Raw genomic sequence first — 22,979 nt, forward strand, 5'->3', positions numbered from 1 at the left:
TCCCCTGGGCCGAAGTGTGGGCTTTTATACAAACAATGACATGATTATCGGGCTGTCGCAATCGTGGTTCAATTTTAGTTGTGGATTTTAAATTGACAACCTTTCGTAATGGGGCAAACACCCTTTTATTTCAATCCTAATTCATATTTCATAACCATGGAATTTGGATGTAGGAATGTGGTGTAACCTTAAAATACAGCAGAATAATAATAATAATAATAATAATAATGTTGAAATGGTGGTACTAGTCTATTTGTTAATGTTTCTAATGAGTCTTGTCAAAGAATTGTGACCAAGCACTTCTTAGATCCAATCATTTTTATAAATTTGTCATGCTGGATGGGCTTTATCAATAAAAATATTTCTATGATTGAGGCAGGGTGAAATAATTTGTATGATCCACTTTATACAAGGATGATCATGTCATGAAAAAGTTTGAGGAGTACCGGATTTTTTTTTCCAGCACAATTTGATACATTGCTGAATTAAGAGATTGATAACGTTTCTTCGACATGTGAGATGGCATAATTTTATCATTTTATTATTTTAAAATGATTTTTTTTTTTAAATAATAAAAAAACAAAACACTTAGCCTGACTTAAAACGTGGATAACATTCCTTTGCCACATGAAATAGAATAATTCCATTACTTTAAATTAATAAAAAAAACTAAAGTCTCATTTCCACAATACCATTAAATTCTATAAATGAATAAAATGTTAGTATGTTTGTTTCCTTTTTCTATATCAAAAGGAAACTTGTTGAATTAGATCCAATCGGACAAGAGAAAAAAAAAAAAAAAAAAAATTGATGATAAATCCGATCAAAATAAATGATTTGCTTGATATATCATTTAATGGAAGAAAAATGTTATTGGGGCCAAGTGGTCTAGCCTGGTCCTTGGTCCCTTCCGCTAGGCCCCTCAATCCCAGTAACACAAAGGGAGTTCAAGAATAACGGAAATAACTCAAATCGTTCGGCTACAAAGGGTGTTCTTTTTATTACAGTATTTCTGAACAAGTTTTTTGATAACAAATTTTCTTATTAATGATAGGGACCCTATTCTCAATTTTTTTTTTTTATTGAACTATGTGAAATTTCATGAATAATTTTGTCAAATATGGACGTTGGTTGGGTATGTTGTAATCAAGGTTGCTTAACTTTTGGAAAAGAGTACTGTAAAGGAAAGATTGATGAAGGTTGGCTTCAGATATATCCAACCTTAATCTGACCAAACCTCACCGTTTATGTTTAAAAAAGTTTAACTCATGCACTCCTTTTTCGTAAAACTAAGAGGAACATGTTCGAGTGTGCGAATTTTTCTAAGAATGCAGAGTCCCCCATGACAATTATTATTCGAACATTCTACAAGTATAACTATTATCGTAAAGACGAATGTTTTGTATCTAAAATTGATCCAAATTGCACTTCTATGTAAAAAGCACTGTCAAAAGTGAAATTTAAAAACAGAGCACTTTGTCTATCAGATCGGAGAAAGACCAAAAGACCAAAACTTGTTAACGTCAATCTGTAACAGATTGAATGCCCTCAAGATTCGCGTGCCCAAACATAAACAATCCCAACTCTGCTTCTTGTTGGGTTTGCCTTCCCCTTTTTTTCTTAAGAGACTGAAGTATGGTTGAAAACTATGTTTGGGAGCACCGAATATTAATTCAAAATTATAATAATTATTCTCTAATTCCAAATCCAAAACATTCCATACTTTCAAACGCAACATGCATGTACAACGTTCTTTCCAACTTTTTTTCATTTCCCTTCTTCTGTTTCTTCTTCCTTTTGATTTTCGTAATCCACTCTCTCAAGGTATGGAGTTCACACCGTCCTTTGCATGAGAACATACGGAGGTAGGTAGTCTCCATCTTATAATTTACCAGGAAATTTGATTTCAAACATTTCAACCGTATGCTTTCTGTGCTGCTTGATGCTTTATATCAAACCAGCAGTTCAGACTTCGAAAGCCATCTGTTTCTGTGGATTCCAACCATTTGAGTGTCTGGTTGTTTTATACTCTTCTGTGTTAAAAATCTCTTCGTAGTACCTCTTCCAAGAGGATGGCTTTCGACATCTCCTCACCAACTCGAAACTTCCCTGTTCGCCTTTTAGAATTTGAACCACCTGCAATCAAGCAGATCAAATTCCATACATTAAAATGGCGAAATTATGAAGTTCAGATATTTGTTTGTAAATTCATTTCAAGTTAGACGACAAGCACGTGTAAGCAAAATAAATTTAATTTAATTCTGAACTTCCTTCTTAGACTATGTCTTATTTTTCATGTTTAGCATCTAATTGAAATTTCTTTTTAGCTTTATTTAAACTAAATTAATATTTGTGTGTGTGTGTTTTCTTTAAAGATTAGTGCATGCCTGAATCATTTGAGGCCGTAGAATTGAAGACTGTTGTATGCATAAAGAAGCAGTGAAGACCACAAGGTTCATCTGTATTGTGTTGTAGTTCTCAGCAAGAGAAAGATCAACAAGCTCTCTGACATTGTTCTTCTTGAGCAACGGTTTTGCCTGCGAAAAGTAAAATGAAATCCTCAGTGACAATTCATCCAGATATATTGCGCACAGCATTGACAGGAGAAAATTTTGGGGTTGGGGCGGGGGTGGATATGAAGGGTAGAGGCATACCCACATGACAAGGCTTTGCTTCGAGTAATCCAGAGCTCGACGACCACTGATGAGTTCCAAGAGCAGCACGCCGAAGGCAAAAACATCAGTTTTTTCATCTACTATACCGTGCATTAAGTACTCCGGAGCAAGATAGCTGCAATGGGAAGAGATGGAAGATAAAATTTTAAGATCGATTTAAAACCAATTTAAGTGTAACAGAAACGATCAGTGGTGTAAAGTCTTCATACCCGAATGTGCCTTCAAATTTTGAGACAGAGTGGTGAGTCCATTGCTCTGGCAGCCATTTTGAAATCCCGAAATCACAAATCTGGATTGAAAATAGTTACTTTTTGAGGTCCAAAGCTCCCAAAACACCTTAAAACATAGTATATATTTTACTTTAGGTTGGTTTTGGCCATTTTAAAAAGAGGTAAAGCACAATAGAGTTCAGTTATCCGAAAATCGGTTGATTGTTGATACAAGTGACATCAACTGTTTATAAATGTCTAAACATCAATTTATTGTATGATCATCGATCAAGGCCTTTAAATCATTATATCATATGCAGCATTTGAAGGAGGGAAAACATAAATAAATAAATAAAATAAAAAAAGTCGTTGGTTTGGAGGGTACCTGAGGCTCAAAGTCCTCTGTGAGCAATATGTTTGCAGCCTTTATATCTCTGTGGATGATTCTCCTTTGACAACCCTGGTGTAGATAAAGCAGACCTTCGGCTGTTCCAAGTGCAACCTTATACCTAATACTCCATTCCAGTTTCTCTTTTGAACCTACAATGTAATAAATAGAAGTCAAAAAAAAATATTCAATTGCAACTTATAAAGTATAAGTCATTAAAATAAATAAATAAAAAAAATCAACAAACCGTGAAGAAGTGAAGCTAAGCTTCCATGTGGAGACAACCGAAGAACAAGGTGCAATCCTCCATCAACCCCATAGCCAATCAATTTAGCGGTATTGGGATGGTTGAGATGGGCCATAATCCCGAGCTCCGATAAGAAGTCCCCTGTTCTCTCTTCAGATGGTCCCCGTGTCAGCCGTTTGATTGCAACAAGCTGCCCGTCTCGTAATAAACCCTTGTAAACTTCAGCATAACCTCCCTTTCCAATCAGATTTTCTATAGCACAAGAGAGTGGAAACTCATTATCCATGTAATGGGCCATTTTACATTATTAAAATTTCATGCCAATTAAAAAATGTAAAATTGAATTCAGCTTAAAAAAATGTACCGTGGCAGAAACCATTGGTTGCAGTTTGGAGTTCAGAAAGCGCGAAGTTCTTCCACCGAGGTTTGAAATAGTTTAAATCAGTATCTACAACCAGGCTGATGTCCTCTCTCATACTGCTAAATCTTCTTGAGAGCTTGAGAGGATGCAAAGTGGGTAAGCCTCTTTTTGACCTACTTCTCAATAATTGGACAAAACTGCGCCATTTAGAAGTGGGCTTTGAGTTTTCATGAGCTTCAAATTCTGAAGTGCTCTCTTTCTCCGAGACTCTTTCAGATTCTAAGCTTATTAAGTAGTCCTCAAGAACTCCATTAGGAGAGTACACATCTCCCTTCTCCTTCTCCTTCTCCTTCTCCATTTTCTAGATACACAAATCTACCAACGAACAAAAAAACTTTCAGCACAATCATTCTAAACATTATAATAAAGAAAAATTATATATATATATATATATACACACACAGACACGCACATACATACAAAAATTGAAGATTGAGATTTACCTTAGGCAGAAACAGAGACACAGAACAGAGAGTTTAATCTCTTACTGTTTTCTCAGCAAATATTGGTCCCCAGAAAATTGAGAAAGAAGAAACGCAAGCTGCGAAAAACTGGAAATTAATTTAAAATTAGAGAAAATGTGAAACCAAAGTATCATATGAATAGATATAAATTGCAGGGAAGAGCTTACAAATTGTGAATCACAAATGTAAGAAAACCCAGAAATTTGTCTGGAAATTGAATTAGAAAAACCAAAATAACATTACTAGAAATCTGATAGGACATGGGAAGGAACAGTTGGCGGTCGAACCCAAAAAAAAAGAAAACATATGTAGTACAGAGGATGTAGTCGCGTAAAGACAAAAAAAACGCATACCCATGATTTAGCTGATGAAGGAAAAGCTAAATAGTGCTGAAAAGGAAAAGAGAGGTTTCACATAAGAGACAGAACAAGAACAATAAGGTGTTGGAGTTGGACATACCATGAAAGAGAAGCATAAGCTTGTCGGAGATGTTCCATAAACACACACAACTCAAAAGCAGAGGAAGTAGAGAGAGAGAGAGAGAGAGAGAGAACACGGCTTCTCTTTCTCTGCGCTTCAACAATCACTCCTTTTTCTACGCTTCTATCAGGTGATGACTGCTCAAAAAATCTGTTATTTCTTCCCTCTAAATATGTAATCTTTCAGTTTCTACAAAATGAAAGAGAACTAAAATAATTGGGTTTTTCTTTAAAGTATTAAATGGGTTTTTTTTTTTTCATTTATAATTTATGGAGACAAAAATATATATAATATAAAAAAAAATTATGGTGATTTTGATGCGAACATAGTTTTGTGAGTTTGATACGGCTCTCTTTCTATATTGAGAGGGTACGTGTGTGTTATAGAGCACGCACAATTTGACACTCAATTGGACCACCTGTTTAAACTGTGTCCATCATTTATTGAATTTTCTCTAAACATAAACTATTGCCAATTAAGCCATGTTTTAAATGGCTTTTTTTTTTATTTAAATAATAACTTAAGATTACTATTGAATCTGAAATGTTATTCAAGTGGTAACTCACTTGAGATTAGTGTCTCATGAAATTCGTACTTAAATTTACATTTGATGATGAAAAGTTAAACTTTATTCAACTAATATAAAAAGAATACTTTATACGATATCGTAAAAATTAATCCGAACAAAAACTGAATACCCCAGTCACCCAAAAAAAACCTTAAGATCCCATCTCATGATTGGCAAGAAGACAAATCTCAAACTATTTTGAGAAAATAATACTAATAACAAACAAAGAAACAAAAAAGTGAAAAAAAAAAAAAAACTTAAATTGATAAGATATTGGATTCAATTAGAAAAATAAATAAATAAATAAAAATATACCGTTAAGGCTGCTAAAAGTGGAAGGGAGGTGAGACCTAATCAAACAAACAGAACAAAATGGATGTAGAGAATGATATAAAAGTTTGCCTCACCAACCGAAAAAAAAAAAACAGAAATCTACTACGCTTACAGATTTAACCAACATCATACACAAAATTAATAACACCAAGTCAAACTTTAAACTTGAGTTGACTAGCATTACTCAACGACCTAATCAAACAAACTTGTGTTGTTTATTTTTTTCTTTTCTTAGTCTAGAATTTCTTTGTACACATTATTACAAAAAGTAATACTATAAAATAATAATATATAAAAAGTATTATTAAGGTATAAATATGTTGTAGGTGCTGATGTTAGATACAACTCTTGCACATAACAACCAATATACCCGTGTATATTCGATTGATTGAGTGGAATCTAATTATTTGAATTGTAATTGCTGTAGCCACAAGACAATAGCAATCAGAGATTTTAATCACTTTACAATCATTACAACCTAATTAAATGCAACCAACCAGACATAAATTATAAGACCATCACGCAAAGAATTTTTAGTACTCGTATAAGTTTTCATTGCTTCTTCTTTGGACCCACAGATCATTGTAACAAATCATGCCAAACTTAACTTAAATATAAATAATAATATACTTTGGTACTGGTTTTGTTACATGTAATTTGGGATTCCGAATCGCTTCTTTACAAAGCTTAAAGATACGGATTACAAGTAAAGTAGCTTATTCTAAAAGTCATTTTCATCTCATCTTTTCATTGATTAAGGTATAAGCGCTGTCAACATTAATTTATGTTGTTTGGTTGGTGTACCAATTATATAACTTGCGTTAAAGTTGATTTGTTAGGACATGCTTGTGACGGTAAACTACCTCTCTCTCTCTCTCTCTCTCTCTCTATATATATATATATATACACACACACAAACATATGGATATATATATATATGCATCTTCCCAGCCATTTTCCTCCGCGTTTGGATGTGTTTAATTATCTAACTTGGGCTAATGCAATTGGATGTGTTTAATTATCTAATTTTGACCCAAAATTGAACTTAAAAATGACTTTGACCAGCCACACACCCAAGTAGTGAAGCGTACATGCTTAAACAATTGAGTGGAGGAGTCCATGCTAATTAAAATTAAGATTTCAAAGAAGTTGAACCTTTTATGAAGTATTCGGGCTAAGGTTTGACTTGATTTAAGCTCAAACTTGACTTGATTTATTAGAATTATTGAATTCATTTACTAAGCTTGACATTTACACTTCAAAGTTCGACCTCACCACTAGTTGACAATCCTAGTTAAACTTGACATATGAAAATTTAAACTAAGCTTCAATAAAATATTTGAGTTTGGACTAAAAAGTTAATTAGTATAGACAACAACTCGTAATTACAAAATACTAAAAGATCTATCGGGAATAATAATTTTATCATTAAAACCAAATAAAAAACCATAAACTGTATTGTCAATTAATTTGTCCAATAATTCCTAAAGTCCACGTCAAATTAAATTTGGTTCAAAATTATCCAATAAAAAAATGTTGTGAGAGAACGACCTTATCAAAGATTTTCTCCCTTTAAGGAATTAAAAAAAAAAAAAAAAAAAAAAAAAAAAAAAAACAAACCAACTTTTACTCTCTGCCAGTGAGGCTGCCTTGACACATCAAAATAAGATAATAAGATTGCTTTACAGGCACACCAAAGATTATTCCAAACCATGTACATATCTCTCACACGCACACAGATACATACACACACGTGCACAAAATAGTATGGAGAGTTCAACTTTACTGAATAATTTGACACTATAGCATGATTATACTCACATCTTGAAAACTTGGACCTAAATTTGAATGTGTAAATATATTAGGAAAAAATACGTGCACTCACAACTTAAAAGTTATTTTATAATAAAAAAATTTATTTTATAAATAACTAATTAGCAACTTGTTTTGAATAGTTGATATTTAATATTTATAAAGTTATTATAAATATATATTTATAAGAATTCAGTTTTATTATTATTTTATTAATAAATTTTATAAATAATAATTAACTTCAATTAATTATAAAATAATTGCTATTCAAAACTAAAACAAACAATAATCAAACAGAAATAATATATCTGCTATATATGTTGATAAAATTAATTATGATTCAAAACTAAACTAAACAATAATCATGCGTAAATAAAATAGTTTTTATAATTGTAATTGCAGAACGGAAACCAAATTTATCAAGCTGCTAATCAATTACCGAAATCAGATAAGAGAAAATAAAAATTTTAAAAAAATTCAATTTACCAAAATTTTTAATTTGTTGTCAATTTTATAATCAATTATTGAAAAAAGCTCATAATAGAGAGAAAAAGTTGATAATCAATTATTAAAAAAATTCAAAACAGAGAAAAGGAATTGAAAAAATTCATAACAGAGAAAAGAGCCATACTAAAATCGGTTCAAGAGTTATGTTGCAAGAATCTACTCTTTTGCGACGAAGTATTCTTTGTCGCTAAAAGCTAGAAATTGGTGACTAATAATTTGTCACTATAAGTCTATTAATGGCGACAAAGACAACCAGTAAAAGAGAGCTCTTCACCCGTAAGATTGAGCAATGGTTTATGGTGTTTTCTTTTTAGTGTATGCGTGAAGATGACCAAAAGGAGAATCTTTTGGAAGGTAACATACAGATTTAAATATATATATATATATATATATATATATCCCAAATTTGTTTGGAATAGCTGAAACCTAATTAAAAATCATGACTTTCGCACTTACAATTTTTTATTCTTCTCTCTCATGATTCTTCTTTCTCTTGATTCTTCTTCAGCCGCAAATCTTAGGAGCAAAACAATACCAACTCTAGAAACAAAACAGAGAAAATGAATTGAAAATAAGAGAAATAAAAAATTAAAGAATTCAAGTCACGTAAAATTACAAAATACTTTCATGACACTTATGAAAAAATAAAAATAAATCATAATGCAAACTAAATTTACAAGATCAACCATTGTTGTCACCAATCAAACATTAAACAAATAATAAAAAATAAAATACTTTCATTGTGTTTTTGAGAAAATAAAAATAAAAACTAAAGAAGAAAAACATAATTCTAATGAACTTACGAGATGAAGCACAATTGTCGCCTTCTGGGAGAAAAATCTCAACACCAATTACAAAGAGAAAATGAACATGTATGGTAGACATTTGAAAAATTATTTTATTAAACAATTACCTATTTTATTGCAACTTGTTTTAGTCATCAAGAATTCAGAATATAATAAGATTTATTTTAATTGGTAACTTTTAAGAGTATAATAGGACTTATTTTACTAGTAATTGGTAATTTATTTTATTATTTATTTATTTTAAATGATTATTTGAAATTCTTGACACCAATTACAAAGAGAAAGTGGGGCAGGTTTAGTAAATTATTTTATTAAACAATTACCTATTTTATTTTAATTCGTAACTTGTTTTAGCTGTTTTAGTCATAAAATATTTCGAGTATAATATGATTTATTTTAATTGGTAACTTTTAAGAGTATAATAAGATTTATTTTAATTGGTAACTTTTAATTGATAATTTATTTTATTATTTATATATTTATTTTTAATGATAATTTGAAATTCTTGACACTCTTTGTACTTTTAATAATAAGTGTTTGTGTGTGTGTACATATTTTTGGGTAGATACCTTAATTTGAATGTGTTTTTGGGCAAGGTACCTAAATTTGAGACAGTGACATATAATGCTAGACAGGCCAATCATGAATTGAGAAAATGGACCCTGGAGAGAGGAGGGGTCACTGATTTTAGTGACACGTTTGGCCTACTTGCCTCTTTGACGTATATGAATGTTGATCTTCTTGCTATTTCTTCTTAATGAATATTGCTTTTGTTTTTTTTTGTTTTTTTTTAAATTACTTATAAAGTAAAGGAAAGTAATTGCACAAACTAATCATATGTAATCCTTAATCAGTTACCATCTATGCTTTCACTATAATGGGTCTCTATCCATTTTTAGTTGCAGCTTAATTTGGAATTTTTTTTTTTTTGGGGTAAATAATTTGGAAGAATGTTTTTCTATCCTTTTTAAGGATCAAAAAAGTAATTTAGAAGTCACTGTCTTAGGTCCCAACTTATATTGAGTCAATCCTAATTCCTAGACCTAAGTATTCATATGATGGATTGTAGCTGTATTAGGAATAACTTTGAAACAGTTGCGATAGTTGCCAAACATTTTTTCTCTGAGTATTTTTTTTATTTATTTTTTATGTATTAGGGACATAGAGATGATGAATAAGAATAAGAACTTAGATATAGAACCCTACGTATTTTTACTGACAAGGGAGATCAGTGTTATATTTGAAATACGCACAGGTCAGCAATAAATATGTCTTTCTTCGGATTGGTCAGTGTAATTAAACTAAAAAAATAAAAAATTAAAGCAAGGGAGAGAATAATTCTTACAAAAATATATTGTTTTTCATTGTGTTCTTGAACGGAACATTCAAATCCTCATCAAGAATTTACATTTTGGATTCCACCCTATGGAAGCATCAAATAAAATCATCTCGATTCACACAACTTCAATTATTCAGCTCAAATAATTATAAAACAGAATGTATGATTTCACAAGGTTTCAACTTACATATCAGACTCAGAAAGCATTAAAAGCATGTTTTTCACCAGAGGAGAAATAAAAAACGAAGGATCCAGTTTTTCTCTGTGTTCCATTATTTGCTGTTTCAGGACCTAACAATCCGAAGAATCTAAGCAGACATTCACAACAGCGGAGACTTCCATGAAATCCACAAACTTGCGATTTCTTATAATTTTTGGCGGTTTGTATTGACTCGCCGGTGCTCCATTTTCTACAGCTAGTTGTAATAACCTATCAAAACTGCCAGGCTTTACAATGTATACCAACAAAGGCTCGACTTCGCCTCTTTCCCTCATCACCTTATACATGCCTCCCAAGCCATCCTCGAGAGAGGAACAGCAACTTCTAAGAACCATAACGGACTCCTGCAACTTCTCTTTTTCCAGAAACATACATCCCATTTCAACTTCTAGAAAAATCTTCAATTGTTTTGGATTCAACTCCAACTCCAAGAAACTGGCAAACTCGGTTATCTCTACCGTCATTCTATTTCTTAGCACGAGTTGGAAATTAGCCACGGCAGACATCAAGTCTCTTTCGGTTATTATCTCACCAGGAGCTTTAGGAGCTCTCATCACAAACTCAATTTGGGGGGACGAATTATAGAAGCCAACAACTTTCACAACATCACCCAAAAGGTATCGGTAAAATCCTCTATAAGTAGTCACAACCACTTCGTACAGCTTCCCCACCTCAACACCAGAAAGATCCAGTGTTTCTTCAGCAGTGACACTGGTCTTACTATTCGAATCAAAATAAGGAATAAACTCAAAATAGGCTGCAGTTGGCAGCATAACATATCGTGTCAGCTCCGGTGGTTGCATAATGTCCAAGTTAATACCCACACAACATTCCGAAGCAAAGTAATCCCCACCTAACACCGGTATCTCTCCTGCATAATACTTGAGCTTTGAATAATATTGATCCATACTTCCTGTGCTAACACATTTGACATAACGAACATTTGGCCATAGTTTACTTAAAATCCCTCCCCATTTCTTTTCTTCACAAATTGATTGAATCTTCTTCGATAAATCGTGTTGTGGACCACAAAGAACTTCAATAACAGAATCTCTCATTGCAACATCATTGATCTCCAAACTCAGAAACCCATGCTCAAGATCCTCGCATAGCTGCTCCCACTTAGATTCTAAAAGACAAAACGCTTTGACTAGACTTGCAGCATATGGTGCTCGAATGTTATCAACTACATTCGAATACCTAAGGCCGCAGAGGAGGTGGCAGTACATTTGGTGCTGAACATCCGATCCCAAAATTACTTCTTTGGGACTAACACATGAAGAGAGAAAATGGGGAAATTTCGAGCTATTGCCGTGTATAGGGAATGCAGAGGCTGCCATAACCTTGTATCCACCTTTTGTTTTGGTAACATTACCGGCATATATAAACCATAGAGACTTGTTGACAGAGGGTATTGGAGGAAATAGCCTATGAAAAAATCAATATGCCATCACTATACAAAACTAAATTCACAGTAATATCAAATTCGACATTAATAATAATAGTAGTAGTAAAATTTATAAATGTGATATAATGTAGAAAAAGAATGAATTACCTTCGAAGAATTGCAGAACTGCCCTGGTGAGCTAAATAAGAGATGGCTTTTGAGGGCATTGAATCAAAATAAGGAATCGCTTTTGGCCTCATTGAACTCGTCCCCGAACTGCCAGACACCAGAAAATCCAAAATTCATTATACCTAATCAACAGTTAGATGTCCTAAATATTGATCTTCAAATCCAAAAAATAATAATAATAATTAAATTCGTCCAATTTTCAGCAATCTGTTTTGGTTGCTGAGAAAATGTAGAGTGGCTAAGAAAACAAAACACTACACTCAACTGTACCTAGCATCATCATTAGGCCAAATTGAAAATGTCTTAATATTGATAAATAAATAAATAAATAAAAATCCTCTAAATTTCCGCAATCTGCTTGGTTGCTGAGAAAATGTAGAGGGACTAAGAGAACAAAACCCTCCACTCAACTGTACCTCGCACCATCATTAGGACAAATTGATTTGTATTTTCAATTTTTCATTGGGAAAAATAACAAAAAAACATAGGATTGAGGACTTTTTACTATAATTTCATTTCTTTTCGATTCCTTAGTTTTTTTGGGCAATTTAAATAGAGCATCATTGATTCTTATTTTTCATGTCTGTATATACCAAAAAAAAAAAAAAAGCTTGGTTGAATTTGAATGTTACTACAAGGTTTGAATGAATAATAAAGTGGAGACCAGTAGTACCTGTAAAAGAAACAGACCAGATGATCAACAGACAGGAGTGACCGATCATCATCCCCGTCGTTGTCGGCCATCCGACGGATGTGATCGGCGTAGTCATCGTAACAAGACAAAGGCACCACACGCCGGAAAGTTCCAGCGTCGATGGGCGCACGATAGCCTCGGAGGTAGGGCTCGAGATAACGTACGCCAGAGTTGTGTTCCAGGATGATCCGGAGGGTCTCCAGCTGGTGGCGCGTGGCATCTTTGGTTGACTCCTCGAGCTCGTTGATGATCTCTTCGTCTGTCGTCATTTTGGAGGGATGGGATGAATACGACACCGTTGGAGTTGGTGCGCGGGATACGTCGCTGCGCTTGTCTTGTAAGTTAGCCGACACTATCCGGTCGCCGGAGATTTCGCGGTCGACTTGTTTGACGGGAAAAATGTCCACAGCTGAGAGCTTACAGAATGATTGTCCACATCACAGATTCACAATTCAACTTGGTCTTCAGTTTTTTTTTTTCCCGGAAATAAATCCATTTTTCTTTGAGCAATGATCAGCAAATTCTGACTTTCTGTCACCATTATATTTTTTAATTCTTTTTTTTTTTTTTCGAATTATATTTTTTAATTCAATTCAATAATCCTACAAGATGCATCGTTACTTGTATCCTTGCTTACCTATAATGAATTGAATTAAAAATGCAATGGTGACAAAGAGTACGAATTGAATCAATAAAGCATTGTATGTAAATTTATCAGTACCATTGTTAGTTAGGTTCTACTTTATATCAAATCACAAATTAATTTTGATTGAAATAGATGTTATTTAATTATTTATTTTTTCAATTATTGATTAGAAACGCAACTACACATCTATTTTGTTTATACCGAAACGTGAATTGTTCTCCTCACTCAAATCGAACTCTTGAGTGAATTACCTAATCAAATAATTTCTAAAAGAATAAGTTAGTAATTCACTGCAACTATCAAGAATCATTTCAAATATAAAAAGGTTATATCATTAAGTTAGATACGCTTTATAGATGTTCACTGTATTATAAATATAACTTAAAACATATATATTTATAGCTTATAATAAGTTAAAATTTAAAATAGTACTGATTTAACTAATTATTAAGGCTATATTTGATACGCAGGAGCTATCATTCTACCATTTGATTCTTTTATTTTGCAAATGTCTTGATAGATCAGTGAATTAGTGCCTTTGATGAATTTTGGAGTGTCAGATTTTGACTCTTTGTACCTACTAATCTAACTTCTAACTCTTATTATCTTGTATAAAATAAAATAAAATAAAATAAAAATTCTTTTATTTTTTTTGGCGAGCAATATCAAAGGTGAAATTATTATTATCTTGGAATGCCTATCTCATGAAAAACTCACCATTCCTTTTCCTAATCTAAAGGATGTCCGTTGTTGTCGTTGCCATCACCACCGCCCCCTTCCACCACCATCACCTTCAATCACCATATCATCACACCGCGCTGCCTTCCACCACCACCTTCGTCACACACCACCGCCTTCTGTTGCCGCCACTGTCACCACCACTAACACCACTGTCTTCCACTACCACTAACACCATATCTAACAAAATTTCATTTATGAAGGCCTTATCAAATAGTAATGGACTTTTGGTATTAAGAAGTTTCCCAAACATGGCCAAAACCTAGATATTAATTTTGTAAAAAAAATTGTGTAGAAAAATGTTATTTTCTTTGTATAATTTATTTGTCATTAGGAAGTTTTGTATAATTAAATTAAAAATTTATTTCATTATAGATTTTAAATTGGTCTAATGAAAAACTAGAATGGTGATGTTTCAACACATAGGCCCACCCCAGTAGGAAGGACGAGAAAGCAGGGCCTGTACGGTGGGTTTAGCTTCTGATTTCAAAGAGGCTTAATTAATTGGATATTCATTTAGGCCTAATTAGTTTCAAAGATAAATCAGGCAATATATAGGGATCTAATTGGGCCGAGTTTGAAATATAGAATCTAATTGGATTGATTCAAATTGAACTACGTAGTAATTTTCAGTTTCAATTCAGCCCATCTTGTATTTGTTTTTTTAGAGTATGTATATCAACCCCATAAAACACGCATCACCTCTCGAATTTCTGTCAAGTACCAACATCGCTTGTACTGATTGAACTTGTTATATTTACATAAATAATACTGCAGTAATATAGTTATGAACAATATTCATATAATTTATTAGTCATTACTTTTATTTAATTACCAAAGGTCGTGTATTAACTAGAATAAGTAATACATGAGAATTATATTTGGGACCAAAATAAATAAATCATAAAATAAGAGAAAACACTGTAAATTGGTTTCAATCCGAAGAAATTAGCCACAACAGTAGAGCTTGGGTTAGAAGCTTACTAAAAATGGTCCTATTTGTCATTACGGGCAATCTGATAATTGAATTTTATTTTCCCTTGATACTTGAAAGTTAATGAACAATATTTTGCCCAAATTTTAAAAATAAATTATAAATTTTCATGAATTTATTGAGTTGGAAAGAAAAAAATTGAATAAAAGGGAGAGAAGGAGGAATAGATGAGATATCCTAAGAATTTGACCATATAAAAGAGAAGAGAATAAATTGATAATTTACCAAATTCGTTGAGATAAAGAAATAGAAAATTTTAATTATTTTTGTCATTATATTTAAGGGGACAAATTACAATACCATCCCTCAAGTTTTCATCTCATACATCAAAGTAGAATGTGGCTAGATATTTTGGTCAACCATCCTTGTGATTTGGTTGACCTAAACGCATATCCTTCAGTCTAGAGTAATGCGGCAAAGCAGTGGGGGATCAAAAAGGTTTTAGACAAAAATACCCTTTTATTGTGAAAAGATCAAATTGTCCATTATGCAAACTAAAATTACATAATCAGTCGGACAAAAGAACCCTTCTGCCTGCTATGTGTTGAAGCTCACGGTGGTGAAAGAGAACATAGGTACATGGTGAGCTCTCCGACGCGTGTTAGCATGGCTTCTGAAGACTGTTCAGCGGTGAGATTGTTAAATGGAGTTGATACCCTTATACTATTAAATATATAAAATAAAAATTGAAAAATAAAAAAATCCCAATTTAAAGCCCTAAATCCGTTCTGGTTCAGAACCATCACAAACCAAACCCTAAGACAAAACCTCTTTAGGCAATCTGATGGGAAGCGTGGGCGTGGAATGTAGGATCGAGACAGTGAAGTAGCTAGGGAAGATGATACAAAATTCGTTGAGGATGTCATCGTCAGTGCGGCGAGGGATAGATTTGAGAAAGAGGTGGTCATGGTCGTCATCACCGCTGGTGGTAGAGGTGGTTAGCATCCTCATCGCCGCTGGTGGTAGAGGTGGTCAGCGTCCTCATCGCCGCTGGTGCTACAGGAAGTCATCGTTCTCATTAATGTAATTTTGTAAAAAAAAAAAAAAAAACCCTAACCCGCTTTCGTTTCCCCCCTCTCTCTTTGGGCGATGCCGCCAGTTCACCCGCCTTCTCTCTCAATTTCACCACTACCACGTCCTCAGCCACCTTCTCTCTCCTCAATATCGTTGTCGCAATTCATCACCGTTGGAGTTGATGGCGATGGCGGTGGCGGTGGCGGTGGCAATAGCTGTGAGAATGAGCTGCAAGTATACGGGAAAATGGTTTTATGTATTATGAGGGGCAAAATTGTAACTTACCAATACCAAATTCTTTCTTAATTTAAGCCTAAGGTCATACAGGTAAATTCATGTTAATTCAATGTGGTCAAATGGTCAACTAGGGCCTTCCCGTTATATCGCGCCCACTTGCATATTAGTGCACTATATGAAAATCTCCATGGTGTTTTGTGTAATTTACTCTATTTAATATTTATAATAATGTAATTTATAAAGAATAATATAATAATTTAAAATTTGTATAATTTAAAATAATATTTAATTTAAAATTTTTATAATAGTGTACTTGTCTTGCTTCCTTAATTTCTTCTTTTATTTTTTGACGAATGAAAATTTGTGAAAAAGGAAAGATAGGTGATCGAGCATTCCTATTCTTCTGTTTTTTTTTTGTATCAACTCTACATAACAAAGAAAATTAATTTCTTTATTTTTATTTTTTTCTCCATACCCTTCACTTCTCTCCTACCAAACACCAAAAAGCAAAAGGGTAAGAAATACTCCTCACATTACCAACGATATATATGTGGTCCCAAGTTTCTAGATGACTTGTTCGAGAAGAATATGGCAGTGAAAGATTAAGAAGATATGCATTGACCGACTTTGGCAAATGGTTGCAAATTACAAATTAAATGCAATGCAAACCAATGATATTGTTGCCCCATCCAGAATTGGCTATTCAATGTTGAGTATATTATTAACTTTAGGTTCAGTGTGTATGAATAGAATAGAGTGATTCGTTGTACGTCGATTAAGTGACTCAAACTTATAGTAAATGATTAAATGGGTGGATCAACAACCCATTTAATTATTGACACATTTGTTGAAAATTTTAAAAGAAAACCGTACTACAGGATAATATTGAAGACATAGTCGCAGACTCACACTAGAGAATGTGATTGATGGAATTAAAAAGAGAAGGCAAGAAGAAAAAGAGAGGGATAGCGGAGTAAATTTCATGTTTAATTATTTGCCAAAGAAGATAAATGATGAGGAGAGATTTTGAAGAATATCTTAAACTTTTTAAATCTCTCATTTGCTATTCTCCCAAATGTTAGAGAGAAATAAAAATTCTTGAGTGAAAATTTTATAATACCGAAATTAACCTAAACATTTTAAAGAAGAAAATTTAAAAAATATTTGAGTCTCATCTTAAAAAAAGGGTATAATAGTAAATTGGTTAAATTTGTTTATTTTCCTTTCTTCTTTTTTATTTTTCCAAACAAGAATGTTATCATTTTCTTTTCTTACTTAATAATTTATCCAAAATTGAATATCTTATTGCTATCTTTTTTCTTCTTTTTTTTTCATCTTATAACTAATGTAATCCTTTATTCTTTATTTTTCTTTCCAGTTTAGCCAAACGAAGCCTAAGACAAAAGGAAATTTGAAAAAAAAAAAAAAAAGGCTTGTGAGTAATATAATTTAAATTATGAAATTAGATGAAGTGTGTAAATATATATTTATGGTGACAAAAAATTCTCACAATACTTTTGAGGAGAAGGAACCTTCTACCATTTTAGTTTTTACTATGAAATTTAAAGGGCGGAAAAAATTAATCACTATGCCAAAGACTTTGTTATCAAATAAAATATATAATCGGTTGAAAAATGATAAAAATATTGATCAGCATATATGCAAAGTAATAATATATTGTATGCTACCACTTGGGTTATTATAATTAAGCGTGCTACGTATACACGCAATTTCGTACAATAGAACTCCAATATTCTTTCATATGTCTAACACCAATGAGGCAAATATTTATAGGTTATTAGCTAGTTGAAAATGTCCAATTAATCCTCTAGTAAGAGTCGAACTTACTACAATTTTTAAAGCTTATTAATTAGGTGGTTGAAAATTTTCTATAGTGCAAGAAACGAATTGTGAATCAAAAACAATGAAGAAACATCACTAATATAAAAATGAACGAATGTAGTATTAAGCTTCAGCTTCAAAACACACACACACACTCTTTCTCCATGGCAGCTGAATCATCCTCTATTTCAATTCTTGAAACCGAACCAACACCATCACCAACCACAAGCCAACCACCAGTACCCCAAGGTACTGCACCACCCTCAAACCCTACCACCTCTGTACCACCAGATCGATCCCAAACTAATGCTCCACCCCCAACAAACCCTACCACCTTCGTCGTCGACAAAACCCTATCAAGCACGGCCAACCTAGTGAAACTCCTCCCCTCCGGCACAGTTCTCGCCTTCCAATCTCTCTCTCCAATCTTCTCTAACCATGGAAACTGCGTCCTTCCCGACAAAATTGTCACTGGATTTCTTATAGGCTTTTCTGCTTTCTCATGTTTCATTTTATCTTTTTCAGACAGCTTTGTTGGCTCCAATGGCAAGCAATACTATGGCATAGCAACCATTAAAGGGTTGTACATCATCAACAAAGAAAATACTCGTAGTGAAGACGAGGCAATGATGATGCAAATACAGAATCATGAGCTGATAAGATATAGAATCAAATTTGTGGACCTGGTTCATGCATTCTTCTCATGTTTGCTCTTTCTAGCTCTAGCTTTTAGCGATTCCGAGGTGCAGACTTGTTTATTTCCTAAAAGTTATGCTGATAGTTCGAAGGATTTGCTCATGAATTTGCCGATTGGGGTTGGATTGTTGGCGGGATTTGTCTTCATGATCTTCCCAACCACCCGTAGGGGCATTGGTTATGCTGAACCTCCTAATGCTTAGTTTAACATTGGAAACCAACTTACTAATTCTGTATATTTGCAATTCCATTTAGGATCTTAATTGCATTGATCAACTTTCCCGTGGAGGAAAAAACTTGAATTTAAAGGGGTGATTAATTACAACTCATTTTCGCTGCGTAGATATTGTCGGCTTTGCATACATTCTTTATACTCACTACGATGCGTCTGCTCACACTCAATACTTACGATTTCATAATGTCGTTTACAAAATTAGGAAACATCTATATATATATATATATATATAAGTGCAATGAACTTGGACGATGTGAAACATCACAATCATCCACTCTTGGGACTCAAAGAATTTGTTAGTTTTACCTCACAAGCTTGTGAAGCCCATCCCCTTTTGGAACCAAACGTATTAGTTCACCTGATCAGGTGCACAATTATCTAAATTCAACTGATTCAAGTTAACTTTGATACTATTTATAAGTACCGACCTTGTCGGATTAATATTTGTTACTTTTGTATAATATATGTGCTCACCATTTAAAAAACAAGTCTACACTATTAATAGTCATTCATACATATTGACCAAGTAAGACAATCACATTAATCATAATAATCATTTTTTTCAATCCGAAGGTTCATTTAAGGTTTGTTAATTTCTAGAAAATAAATTAATACTACGTAACCTTTACTTACCCGGGAAAAAAATAAAAATTAATACTACGTACTACGAAAAGTACAAGAAGACTCGTATACAATATACACGTTCAAAACAAAACAAAACTTGTGAGGTGAACCAAATTCAACCTGCCTCCACGTGAAAGTGAAGAAGCTCACCACCAACAGCTAGTGGTTTATTCCTGCTAATCATCACCCCATCCCTTATTTGCGTTCTCCTACACTACTCCTCTCTCTCTCTCTCTCTCTCTCTCATAGTGTCTCTTATTTCTCTCTCTCTCCTGCCCCTATTTGTATATATGCCAGTGGATTGTGATTTTCTAACTTATTTGGTAGTATTTAATTTTAAATATTAATATCTAAGTTAGTAAAGGGGGTTTGGGTATTTTATTTGTAGAGAAGTAATCCATATTATTATCATATACTCCCTCTGTCCCAATTTAGTTGTTCCAAAATATATATATATATATATATATATATATATACATTTTGGTAATTCATTATATATAATCAAAAAAGAGAGATGTAGAGGGCTCACCAACAAGCCTAAAAAACCAGCCCAAAGGCAACAAAGCACAAAACAAGAGGCCCACACAAGAGACCTAACCCAAGAGCCCAAACCACAAGGCCTAAAAGGAACAAACAAAACCTCCCTCCCCTAAATCAAAATTCAAACTCGGAGAGAAGGAACCAGAGGCAACATCAACCAACTGTAACCTCAGCTGTATTGATCAAACTAGGGAGTCCCCATGCAATAGCTATGCCTCTCGAGCTGGTGGAGTCCTTCATTTTGATTGAGAGAAGCCGAGCGCAAACACAGTCTTCAATCATCTTCCAAACTGCTTAATCCCAGAACAGGTACGGTTATTTCTCTCCTTCCATATGAAGTAGATGGTAGCAGAGAAGCAGAGCTTGATTAAAATGGCCTCAATTGATTTACATTCAGCATTCCAAATAGTCCCAATCCATTGACCTATCCAAATAAAGCTGCGATCACCACAATAAACACCACATTTATGTGGTACATAGTCCCAAATACAGGATGAGAAACCACTCCTGAAGAACAGGTGTTCATAAGTCTCAACCTCATTCCAACAAAGGGAACATAGATTAGAAGTATCCGAGGGAGACCAGAATGCCCTATCCCTAGTGTAGAGTCTGTAATGCACAACAAGCCATGTAATGAAGGGATGCCTGGGTGTGTGATTTGGAAACCATCTGATGTGGTACCATCTAGAGAGAGGGGCTAGGGGTAGAAGAGCATTGTAGGTGTGCTTCATGTTGAACTTACCTGTAGGACATAGAGTCCAAACTGTCATATCCTTGTTGCCAACATTTATAGGAGGGAGGGTTCATTAACATCAATAATTGTCCTGAAATGGTTGGGGATTCTCCACTGTCCATGTCTGATCAAACAACTAACCTTGGTTTTGCTATCCCACATGTGGTTAGAGATGATTACAGACTCAACTCTGTTCTTAATAGGGCCGGATGGTAACTAATAATCGAACCATAAGGAGGTGTCAATGCCATATCCCACATGGTGCTTGATAAAAGGCCTTACCATGCCCCTAAGTTTGAGCAGCCTTCTCCAATTACAAGAGCTAAGCTGGCTAGTTTTAATCTTCCAAATACTTCCATTCTTGATTAAGTTGGACTGTACCCAATCAAACCATAGGGATTGGCCATTATCATTGAACAGATTCCAAATGTGGCTGAGGATTGAAATTATGTTTAAGGCAGCAATGTTAATCATGAATCATGTATGATTGTTAAAATATTACTTTAATTAATTGCAATATTCTTAATTTCTACGTATGGATTATTGTATTAAAATCCAACAAAACACAGCCCTGCAAGAGTTGCAACAGGGTAACAACCTAGCTGCTGTCTGGACACTCACACTAATTACAGGTCAGATAGCTTGCTTGCTTCCTTGGCCTTGTTATGAGGTCTTCTTGACCGTGCTTTTGTCACTTAGTTTTTGCTTACCCTCTGACTGCTGAATGTATTTGACGGCTGGATTGGGTAGCATGGGATGTATGCTATCCCTTGTTTCCCGTGAAAATTTGTTGCTTGCTCCTTAGGCTTGGGCCTAAGGCCTTTGCTCTCTTGAAGAGCTGATTTACAGTTTTTCTCCACCACCTCGGTGCCACGTTTGGTTGGCTTTTCTTTACTCGTTTTCTTATTATAAATCAGATTTCAAATAATAAAAAAACAAATAAAAATAATAGACAATAATGAGTTTCTTTATGAAAACCTTTTGCTCCATTCTTGGTCTTTCAAATTCCCAGAGCCAATCAACTCCTCTTCGCCGGAATTTTCCAACTCGCGACAGAGGATTGAGCGTCATTTCTACAACCGGCGACATTGAAGAATTTGAAGCACCGGCCAACGTTCTTGATTCCATCGCCATTAGACCGACCGTCATCGCCGGCGAATCTTTACGGGACAGCGGTGAGGGTCATTCCAGACCGAATGAAGACGCCGGCCAGGTTCCGACCACCGGAGACGACGCCCTTGAATATGCTGCTCCTGTTGGCTTCGAAATCCGCGCTGATGGTTTTGCAACGTGGACGGCGCATCTAGGGCTTGAAAGCTCAAGCGAGAAGGAGAAAGGAAGTAATCTGTTGGAGGAGCCCCCGCCGCCGGCCGAAACAAGATCAAGATCGACAATGCCGAGAGCGAGGAGAGAGAAAGTGACAGTAAAGAATTTCCCGCCACTTCTTTCCACTTTGAACCAAAACGGACGGCCTAGATTCAGTCTGAAGAAAGTGAGAAAAGACTGTCGGTTAGAGATCGTAAAAGTCCCAAACGAGTGGCCGGGGGTCGTACGGACTCCTTGCGGAGACGGTGGACTGAAAACACAATTCATCGATGCTGATCAAGGCGATGACGAAGATGTTGGAGGTGATGGGAAGCAACGGTGGCAAAAAGAGGCGGTTCACGGCGGTTTGAAGGAGGTAGCAGTGGTTTCACCAATATGTGATGATCTGTTAAGACAATTTTTTTAAATGAACTTAGTTTGAACACTTTGATAGCCTGGATTGAAAGAATTCCATCTACATTATAGGTAAAGTTTTGGTTACATTTTAAATTATTTAATTAATTATCTTATCTATACATTTGAATTTTGATATAAAAATCTCACCATAAATTGAAGTTTCTATAGAGGAAAAAAAAAAAAATTTATATCTTTCATTTATTTTTTCCTTAATTAAAA

At 34.1% G+C, this 22,979-nt stretch overlaps 3 protein-coding genes across 6 annotated transcripts; 1 reads left to right on the plus strand and 2 right to left on the minus strand.

The window, feature by feature from the left end:
- Positions 1 to 1,452: 1,452 nt before the first annotated feature.
- LOC132268904 (receptor-like cytosolic serine/threonine-protein kinase RBK2) lies at positions 1,453 to 5,163 on the minus strand. 4 transcript variants are annotated; one of them, XM_059769817.1, is made up of 10 exons: positions 4,864 to 5,156; positions 4,758 to 4,793; positions 4,384 to 4,491; positions 3,884 to 4,255; positions 3,520 to 3,771; positions 3,270 to 3,424; positions 2,885 to 2,964; positions 2,655 to 2,790; positions 2,388 to 2,537; positions 1,453 to 2,136 (listed from the first exon to the last, which is right to left on the minus strand). In XM_059769817.1, exons 4-10 carry the CDS (start codon positions 4,236 to 4,238, stop codon positions 1,966 to 1,968), a joined length of 1,299 nt encoding a protein of 432 aa, XP_059625800.1. In that variant the 5' UTR covers positions 4,239 to 4,255; positions 4,384 to 4,491; positions 4,758 to 4,793; positions 4,864 to 5,156; the 3' UTR covers positions 1,453 to 1,965. The 4 variants fall into 4 exon arrangements, 3 of the variants coding, with proteins under 3 accessions (XP_059625800.1, XP_059625799.1, XP_059625798.1); XM_059769816.1 differs by lacking the exon at positions 4,758 to 4,793 and having other exon boundaries at positions 4,384 to 4,481; XM_059769815.1 differs by lacking the exon at positions 4,758 to 4,793.
- Positions 5,164 to 9,505: 4,342 nt separating this feature from the next.
- LOC132268905 (probable indole-3-acetic acid-amido synthetase GH3.6) lies at positions 9,506 to 13,471 on the minus strand. The gene is made up of 3 exons (XM_059769818.1): positions 12,719 to 13,471; positions 12,025 to 12,132; positions 9,506 to 11,897 (listed from the first exon to the last, which is right to left on the minus strand). The coding sequence occupies exons 1-3, from the start codon at positions 13,006 to 13,008 to the stop codon at positions 10,541 to 10,543; spliced, it is 1,755 nt and encodes a 584-aa protein (XP_059625801.1). The 5' UTR covers positions 13,009 to 13,471; the 3' UTR covers positions 9,506 to 10,540.
- An 8,514-nt stretch (positions 13,472 to 21,985) lies between these two features.
- On the plus strand, positions 21,986 to 22,770 carry LOC132268559 (uncharacterized). The gene has a single exon (XM_059769391.1). The coding sequence runs from the start codon at positions 21,997 to 21,999 to the stop codon at positions 22,768 to 22,770; it is 774 nt and encodes a 257-aa protein (XP_059625374.1). The 5' UTR covers positions 21,986 to 21,996.
- The last annotated feature ends 209 nt before the right edge of the window (positions 22,771 to 22,979 follow it).

This window comes from Cornus florida, unplaced genomic scaffold, assembly GCF_030987335.1.
Source record: "Cornus florida cultivar Cherokee Brave unplaced genomic scaffold, ASM3098733v1 CherokeeBrave_3.0.0_Hap2_Chr08, whole genome shotgun sequence".
Lineage (NCBI taxonomy): Eukaryota > Viridiplantae > Streptophyta > Magnoliopsida > Cornales > Cornaceae > Cornus > Cornus florida.